The sequence below is a fragment of the Lagenorhynchus albirostris genome, chromosome 10 (assembly GCF_949774975.1).
Source record: "Lagenorhynchus albirostris chromosome 10, mLagAlb1.1, whole genome shotgun sequence".
NCBI classification, from domain to species: Eukaryota; Metazoa; Chordata; class Mammalia; order Artiodactyla; family Delphinidae; genus Lagenorhynchus; species Lagenorhynchus albirostris.
In genome coordinates this window covers 64,635,290-64,644,226 of record NC_083104.1, presented here as the reverse complement: position 1 = coordinate 64,644,226, position 8,937 = coordinate 64,635,290, and the positions used below count along the sequence as shown (strand labels likewise).

General features: G+C 57.7%; 1 protein-coding gene across 3 annotated transcripts; it reads left to right on the top strand.

Annotated features, from left to right (window-relative positions):
- Window positions 1–1,784: 1,784 nt before the first annotated feature.
- On the top strand, window positions 1,785–8,937 carry SPDEF (SAM pointed domain containing ETS transcription factor). Of its 3 annotated transcripts, none has more exons than XM_060164146.1 (5): window positions 1,785–2,241; window positions 4,359–4,556; window positions 5,959–6,006; window positions 6,119–6,265; window positions 8,163–8,937. In XM_060164146.1, the coding sequence occupies exons 1-5, from the start codon at window positions 1,800–1,802 to the stop codon at window positions 8,339–8,341; spliced, it is 1,014 nt and encodes a 337-aa protein (XP_060020129.1). In that variant the 5' UTR covers window positions 1,785–1,799; the 3' UTR covers window positions 8,342–8,937. The 3 variants fall into 3 exon arrangements, with proteins under 3 accessions (XP_060020129.1, XP_060020130.1, XP_060020131.1); XM_060164147.1 differs by having other exon boundaries at window positions 1,799–2,241; window positions 4,359–4,460; XM_060164148.1 differs by lacking the exon at window positions 4,359–4,556 and having other exon boundaries at window positions 1,799–2,241.

The following is an 8,937-nucleotide window of genomic DNA, read 5'->3' as shown; positions in this document are numbered from 1 at the left end:
CCTCTTACTGGCCAGATGCCTTCAAAGCAGCAATTTGCAAACTTGAACACTCATCAGAATCACTCAACGGACCTGTAGAAACGCATTGCTAGGAATTCCCTGGCGTTACAGTGGTTAGGACTCTGCTCCCATGGCAGGGGGCCCAGGTTCAATGATCAGGGAACGAAGTTCCCACAAGCAGTGCAGCGCGGCCAAAAAAAAAAGAAAGCAATGCATTGCTGGAAAAAAAAAAAAGAAACGCATTGCTCGGCCTCCCCCGCCCTACTTTCCCCACCCCCACCCCCCCACCCCCGAGCTTCTGATTCAGTTGCTCTGATGAGGGCCTAAGAATTCAAGTTCCTCAAAAGTTCCTAGGTGGTGCTGATGCGGCTGGTCCCGGCACCACATTTTGAGAACACCGTTTAAAATGTAAATACCCCCAAGAAAGGACACACATTAACTTGCCCTTAGCAGGTTTACCTGCTCCTTTCCTCCTTTCGGAATGATCCCCTGTGTTATGGGGAACATACGTTGTTGGTAATCTTCCACCTCTGTCCTGATTTATTCTTGAGTTTTGAGTCCACAAATCATGGAAATATCCCAGGGACCCCAGTTCTTTGGTGTATGTACATCTCGCAAGTTCCCTGCCTCACCCAAACCACGGACTCCAATATGGGGCTCAGAGAAAAGGGTCCAGGGGAAGCAGAGCCTGGGGACCCGGGGGGAGGGACACTGTAGTTCCTCGCGTTGAGGCCAAATGGTGCCCCTCGGGAGGCATTGGGGCGGCAGGTAGGAGAGGAGTGGGGTCTGACTTGCTGAGGGACTCATTTGTCCCCCAGGGCCTGGGCCTTCTGACCAGCCCCTGCAGCTGTGGGGAAAGTGGGCCTGTAGGTCTGCACCTGGCACCTCCCACCTTGGGAGCTGTGAGTTCTTCTGGGCGTGAGGGGGGAGAAGAGGGCCTGGGAGCTGGGAGGGGCTGGGGAAGCACCTTTCAGGAAAGGACAAGGAGGGTGGGTACCAGGAACCCAGCCCTGAGTAGGGGCGGGGCCAAGCACACCTGTACGTTGTTGTTCAGTGACCACCTCAGCAGCGTTAGGCCAGGAATTTATTCGCACCCGCCAAGTGGCCCTGTGGGGGAGGAAGGGGACCCGCCTCCCCAACCTGGGAGGAGATTCTACCCTGCCACACCCCTCACTTGCTCCTTTCATTCTTCAACCGGTTGGTGGAGATGATGGTGACCTTCTCCCTTCCCTACCCCCTCCAAGGGCAGAGTAAAAGAAAACAAGCTTTGCCACAGCAGAAAAGATTAGGTTAGCCCTTAGAAGGAGCTTCCTCAACAGGACAGGGGACTGGGATCTGGGTGGGGGCCGGCCCAGGGACAGAGGGCTGGATATTAAAGACTTCTTGTCCAGGCCTCAGTTTGCTCATCTGCCAAATGGGACTAATTGTGCCTTCCATCGTGAGGACTGAAAGAGGTCAAGAACCTCAGAAGATTGTTTTAAACAGGCTACACGTGTAAAGATTTGCTGCTCGCAGCCAACCTGGCTTCCCTGTCGAGTAAGGGAGCTGTCTGTTTACCGTCCTGCCCCCACTCCCATCCCACTGGCTTTCCAGCCACAAGACCTGTCTGCCCAGCCCTGTCCTAGCTGCCCAGTGACCCGGAAGCCCCAACTCTCTCCCAGGCCCAGCCACTGCCCGCTGGGCTCCTCATCTCTGTAACCAGCTTAGCAGCCCCCATGGGGATGGGGAAGCAGCTAGGACCTGACTCTCCTTCCTTTTTTATTTCTGTAGACGCAGCCGCCAGCCCGAGCAGCAGCGGCATGGGCAGCGCCAGCCCGGGCCTGAGTGGCGTCCCCCCAAGCCGCCTCCTGCTGCCCCCCGACACTGTGCTACGGACTGGCCTGGAGAAGGTGGCAGTGGGAGCAGGGGCAATGGGGCCCGAGAGACGGGACTGGAGCCCCAGCCCACCTGCCACACCTGAGCAGGGCCTGTCCACCTTCTACCTCTCCTACTTCGACATGCTGTTCTCCGAGGACAGCAGCTGGGTGGCCAAGGGCCCCGGGGCCAGCACTCGGGAGGAGCCGCCCGACGAGCCCGAGCAGTGCCCCGTCATCGACAGCCAAGCCCCGGGGGGCAGCCTGGACCTGGCGCCGGGTGGGCTGACCCTGGAGGAGCATTCACTGGAGCAGGTGCAGTCCATGGTGGTGGGCGAGGTGCTCAAGGACATCGAGACGGCCTGCAAGCTGCTCAACATCACGGCAGGTGAGCCCCACCTCACGCCCCCCTCCGCCAGGGGGACACAGGCCAGCGGAGGTCACAGGGAGGTGTGGGGGCACCGCCTGGTGCACTGTGGTCACCCCCAGAGATGCTGGTGCTTCTACACATACACTCAGCCCCTAACACACAGCAGCTGCGAGCCTGGGATCCAAGGTTCCCGCTCTCTCTGTGCCCCAGCTGCACCAGCCCAGTGTCCCCACTTGGTAGGTGCTGGGTGAAGCAAATACGAGCTCTACACCATCTGGCCCACCTCCTCCTCTCACACTTAAATCCACTCTCCCCTTATTCACTCTGCTCCAGCCACTCCTGCCTCTTTGCTCTTACCGCAACACACACACCTCAGGACCTTTGCACTTGCTGGTCCCTCAACCCAGAACACTCTTCCCCTACATGCCTACCTGGCTCACCCCTCACCTCCTTCAGGTCTTGATTCAAATGGCACCATCTCGATGAGGCCTTTCCTGACCCCTCTATTGAAATTGCTGCCCATACCCCCACATCTTATTCCTCCAACCTGCTTTATTTCTCTCACGTTTCCTACCGTCTGATATGCTGCATATTTATCTTGTTTACTGTTTCCCCTACTGGAATGTACATGCCCCAAGGGCAGGGATTTTCATTTGTTTTGTTCACTGCTACATCCCCAGTTCCTAGGATGTTACCTTGTACATAATAGATGCTCAATAAACAATAACTTAATATACCAGGCCCTGTTCTAGCACTGGGGAATTCAGTGTGAACATAGCACAAAGGCTCCTTCGTTCACGAAGCTAATGTTACAGTGACAAAACAGGTCATAAATAAATAGGATAATGTATCACTGGTCCAGTGGGGATGAGGGCTCTGATGAGGGGGGCACATCAGGAGGCCAGGCACGTGTCTGCGAGGGCCTGGAAGGTGTGGTTACAGAGCTTATGCTACTGGTTGAGGGGCTGCTGGGTCTCCAGTCCCCTGTCCCTCCATCATCTCTCCAGCTTTGGGCAAGCCTGACCCATCTCCTTGGCCTTTGGGCCCTGGCATCTGAGGCTCGCACACAGGAAGGGTCTTCAGGCATCGCTTAGGCCTGGCTCCTCCTCCTCAGTCACCCAGGCCCAGCCCCTGCCACCTAGTAGTCCCAGCTGAGGTCCTGCCTTGAGGCAGCTCCTGCCCAGGCCCCATCCTCCAGTGGCCCAATGCCAGCCCTCAACCCGGGAGCTTTTCCCACGGTGCCTCCGCTCCCACACCGAGTTGGGGAGGGCCCTGCCCGCTAAACAATAGGGACAGAAACAAATTGCTTTGACCCTGAGGAAGAAAATAGGTTTATTAAGTGAGGGCAGGCCAGTCTGCAGGTCACCCAGCTTAGACCACAGCGTTCACTTGGAGGCCCCATTGTGTCTGTGCCTGCAGCTTGGCCACCACCCACGTGCCCTGCTGGGCTCACCCCAGGGCAGCTCCCCAGGGAGACTTATAGGACCAAGCCAGCCACTCGCCTCCGGGCCTTGGCCCCATGGCCACCCTGTACCCTGCCACCGCTCCCCCACATTTGGTGCACGTGCACTGAGCAGCTCTCCAGCACCCAGCCCTTTGTTAGGTGTTGGACGAGGGAATGGAACTCTCTCTGTGCCTCAGTTTCCTCATCTGTAAAATACAGTGCGGGTAGAGAGTGGGGTTTGTAGAGCTAATTCTTGGTTGGGTTTTTCTCTGGTTCTTTGAAGGGTTTGGGGAAGGCAAGAGGCATCTGGGAAAGAAAGAAGCTTGGGTGTTTCTGGTTTAATGTCACTGTCCCCTCCAGGGCTGTGGCTCCCCAAAAGGCCCTTTGGAGGGGCTGGAGGGGTCTGGGAGGACCTGAGGTCCAGGTGAGATGGGGGTGCAGAGGCCCCAGGCTGCCCTGCCCTGAGCCATGTTTGCTTCAAGGGCCCCGGTTCCTTCCTGTCACTGCCCCCTTCTTCGGTACCCCCTGCACGGAGCCCCTCAAGGTCCCATGTGGGCTGGCCTGGCCCCATCTCAGGAGTGCATGGTCCCAGGCCACCAGTTCCCATGGAGGCCCCATCAGAGCAGAGGGGCCACCTTGGGGGTGGTGCCCTCAAGCAGCCTCCAGGGCTGAAGGAGTGTCTCTTGCCCAGACCCCGTGGACTGGAGCCCTGGCAACGTGCAGAAGTGGCTCCTGTGGACAGAGCACCAGTACCGGCTGCCCTCCGTGGGCAAGGCCTTCCAGGAGCTGGGGGGTAAGGAGCTGTGTGCCATGTCGGAGGAGCAGTTCCGCCAGCGCTCGCCCCTGGGCGGGGACGTGCTGCACGCCCACCTGGACATCTGGAAATCAGGTGGGACAGGCGTGGGTAGAATGCCCCACCCCCCGCCCCCCACTGCGGACTCCAAGCCAGGGACACCAAGGGGAACAGTTAGGTCAGCATGCCTGTCCGGAGGCTACACTCCACTGGGTAGGCAGCCCCTTGTCCCAATCTGGGCTCTGTTCTGAATCCCAACCCCAATGACAGCTGCCTCCCCGGGTCCTGGGTGAACTTTCCAGCCCCGACCCACTGCCTACCCTGGTCAAGGCCACAGAACTTAGGACAGAGCACATGGGAAGTTAAAAATAGAAGTTAGACTGTGAGGACACAGGACATCAGATACTCTAAGTCCTTCTTCTTTGTCCTTTTTAAAATTTTGTGTTTGTTTTGTGTTGTTTTCATTAAAGAAGAAATGAGGTAATAAATGTGCAGGATTTTTTAAAAGACCATCGTGAACAACAGTATACCATGAAGAATAATCCTCCCTCCCACCTACCCCGGCCCTCCAATCCCCCTCCCTAGAGGCAACCACTGTTGCCAGTTTTGTGAGTACCTTGCCAAGGAAAGTCTATGCATATACAAGCAAGAGTAAGTGTGACGTCTACCCCTTTCTAACATGAATAGTACGAGTATCACGCTGTTCTGTACTGAGCAGCGTATCCTGGATCTTGTTTCCCATCACTGTCTATACAGCTGCCCCGGTTTTGACGGCTGCATGCCAACCCCTTAATGTGTACTTGGTCTCAATCTTATCGGGCGCCCAGTGTGCCCTGCACAGAGCCGTGCACTTCAGAGGGGTCAGTCCTCGCTCCACGAGTCAAGGCCCCTGCCCCTCAGGGCCCAGGGTGAATAAGAGGACAGGTCCCACTCTCATGGCTCAGAAACCAGTGTCCCGCCCCAGCCCAGGCCCCTTGCCGGGGTCTGGCAAGAGCAGTGGACAGTGCCCGGCTATAAGCTGGGTGGTGGTGTGGACAGAAGCTGGCGGCCTCCGCGTCCCACTGCTTGTCTGGGGAGGGGGTCAGGTGGAGAGCAGGAGGGGGTGGTGGTGCTCGGGGAGCTTGGCAGCTGGAGGGCAGGGAGTGTTTTTATTATGCTGGGCACCGACCGTGCAGGCTTCACCACCCTGCATCCTTGCAAGGCCTGTGAGGGGGTGTCCCAGCCCCATTTCACAGGTGACAGAAGGGAGGCAAAGCAAGGCTTGACTTCCACTCCTCTCTGAACAAGGGGCTGCCTGCAGGGCCTCTAAGGCCCCTCCCAGCTCCGAAATCCTGCATTTTCTTCCAGGAGGAGGCTTTGTAAACAGCTGGTCTTCACAGGCTGGCAGGAGGGAGGGAGCCACGGGGGGGCTTCTCTGGCCCCACAGTTCCACCCAAATGCCCTCCTCCTCCCTTGGGGGGGTCTCTCTGGTCCCCAACTTCCTCTCCTTGTCCCGCAGCGGCCTGGATGAAAGAGAGGACGTCCCTGGGGGCGATTCACTACTGTGGTGAGTCAGGCAGGGCAGGGAGGCGGCCGGGGCTCTGGGGTCTGGGGGTAGGCTGGGGCAGCCATTGAAGAAGGGGGCTCCCCACTCACCGCCACCCTCCCTGGCTGCCCAGCGTCGACCAGCGAAGAGAGCTGGACGGACAGCGAGGTGGACTCATCCTGTTCCGGGCAGCCCATCCACCTGTGGCAGTTTCTCAAGGAACTGCTGCTGAAGCCACACAGCTATGGCCGCTTCATCCGGTGGCTCAACAAGGAGAAGGGTGAGCAGTGCCAGGGGCAGGAGGGGAGGGGGCTGCTGGGAGCCTGTGGTCCTGCCAGGCGCTGGGCAGGGCAGAGGGCTGGAGCTGCCCCCACCTTTGCCCTGAATGCCACACACGCACTCTTACTGGACCGGCCCAGGGTCTGTGTGCCGTCTGTGTCCACGCGTGTTCCCCGGCTGGGCTCTGCCTGTTGAGGGTCCCCAGGGACACACAGTGCCTGGGACATAGCAGGGCCTTAAAACTGCTGAGAACCAGACACGGTCTTTACCCTCAAAACATCAGAGCTTGACGGAGGAGACTGATGGTATCCAGTGAAAAATACAGTGCGGGCAACAGAGGTAATATTAGATTTTCAAGTAGCCACAATTAAAAATTTTTTTAAACAGGTGAATTTAATTTTAATAATACATCTGTTTAATCCAATGGTATAAATTCGTATAATTTCAACATATAATCGATATAAAAATTATTAATAAGATATTTCCTAAGTCTTTGAAATCTGGTATACGTTTTATGCTTACAGCACACCTTACTTCAGACCAGCCACATTTCAAGGGCTAAGAGCCACATGTGGCTAGTGGGGACCACATTGGACAGCAACAAGGCTGGATGGTGTGCGGGTGTGTGTTTTAGAAAAGGCTCGGAGCCAAGAAACCTGGGTTCTAGGCCCCCTCCTGCCATTAGTAGCCGTGGGCGCCTGGACCACAGTCTTCATGTTTGTGAAATTGACTAGATTCATTCATCCAGCAAACCTTCCCTGAGCACCTCCTCTAGTTCCATACTTGCTCAGCCGACATTTATGGAGGGTTACAGTGTCCTGAGGGTGTGGGGAGAATTCAGCGGTACCCCATCCTCCAGGGACCTACAGTCTTGTAGGAGAACCAGCAGTGAAATGAGCTGGTGTGCAGAATGTGTTGGGCTGTGATGGGGTCAGCTGTGCCTGGGTCCAGGAGGGCTTCACAGAGGAGTGACTTTGGGGCTGAGTGTGGAGCACGGGAAGGGGTTAGGAGGGGTGGAAAAGTTCCTGCACAAGGTGTGGTGATCCCGTGTGTATATTTGAGACTGAGAGTGAGCCGGTACTCCAGGGAGACTGTCCCATGAGGGCAGGGAGATCAGGGAGGGTGGGGTGGTCTGGGGAGCCTGCCTGGAGAGGGTGTGCTGACCTGTGCTTTGCCAGGTGGTTTAGAATGAGAACTGGGGGTATTAATGAGTAATAGTTCATCCTAAGGGGTACTTCCTTCAGGCTCTGCTCTAAGCGCTTTCCGTACCCACTCAACAACATGATGGTCACTACGACCCCCTCTTACTGACAGGAAAACGGGGTCTCAGACAACTTCTAAAGGTAGAAAATGGCAGAGCCAGGATTCCAACCCAGGTCAGCCTGGCTCCAGATCCACTCTTTCCACCATCTCCTACCAATTAATCCTGCCAGAAAGGGCTGTGTGGGCTTGAAGTGTCTGAGAATCGCAAAGCGGTCTTTCAGGCTCGGGAACTGCACGGGCGACCTTGCCAAATGAGCCGTGTCTGCAGCCCGGAGCACCGCAGGGCTTCTGCGTAGGGTGTGCACACCCCACGCTTAGGAGCAGAGGCTGGCAAGGATCAGGCCCTCAGGGCCCCAAGTCGCCAACCAACGTACGCAGGTTCACCCTGCACCAGGAGGTCTGTGAGTCCGTGGTAGGATTTACCACTTCCTGGGCCCTGTGGAACACCCTTCCCACATGTTCCTTTAACCCTCACCACAACCATGGGAGAAGGTATCGTGGCCCAGCGCCTGGCCCTACCCCGGGCGACTCTAGCCCCCCTGGCTGCGAGAGACTGACCTGCTGGTCTTGGTCTTTCTCCTTCCTGCCACCCCGCCTGCACTGCTGGCTCTCTCTGGGCCCTCCTGCTGCCCCAGGCATCTTCAAAATCGAGGACTCCGCGCAGGTGGCCCGGCTGTGGGGCATCCGCAAGAACCGCCCCGCCATGAACTACGACAAGCTGAGCCGCTCCATCCGCCAGTATTACAAGAAGGGCATCATCCGCAAGCCGGACATCTCCCAGCGCCTGGTCTACCAGTTCGTGCACCCCATCTGAGTGCTGCGGCCAGGCCCTGGGCCCGAACCTTGCCCTCGCCAGACCTCCCTCCTGCCTGCCCTGCCTCAGCCAGACCCCGAGCTGGGGGACAGGGCAGTCTGCTGGCATCCGGAGTTCAAGGTCAGGGAGGGGATGGCCCCTCGCTCCACAGGTGTCAGTGAGCTCTCTGGGGCCCAAGGGACCCCAGCGTGGGCGTGCTTTCTCTTTGGGCCCGACTGCTCCTGCGCCCAGTCCACTGGAGGACGGCGGAAGCCAGGGCTGTTCTCAGTGTTCATGGCACCCCAGGGAAGGCCCTCCCTCCACCCAGCCTCTGACCCCAGAAGTTCCAGAGCAGAGCCAACAGAACGGCAGTGACTTGGCCAAGGCCACTCGCAGTCCAGTGCCCTCTGCCACCCATTCTGTACCGTGCCTGGCATGGTGCGGGGACATCTACACCCCCAAGTTGGGAAGCCAGGGGTGCCCTGGGGATGGATAATAAAGATACTAGAGAATTGACGTGGCCCCAGTGTCCTACGTACGGTGAGGCAGTGGCACAGCCTGGAGGCCATCAATGCTCAAAAGGCTGTGGTCACAGGGGCCTGAGGTGGTCAAGGGAG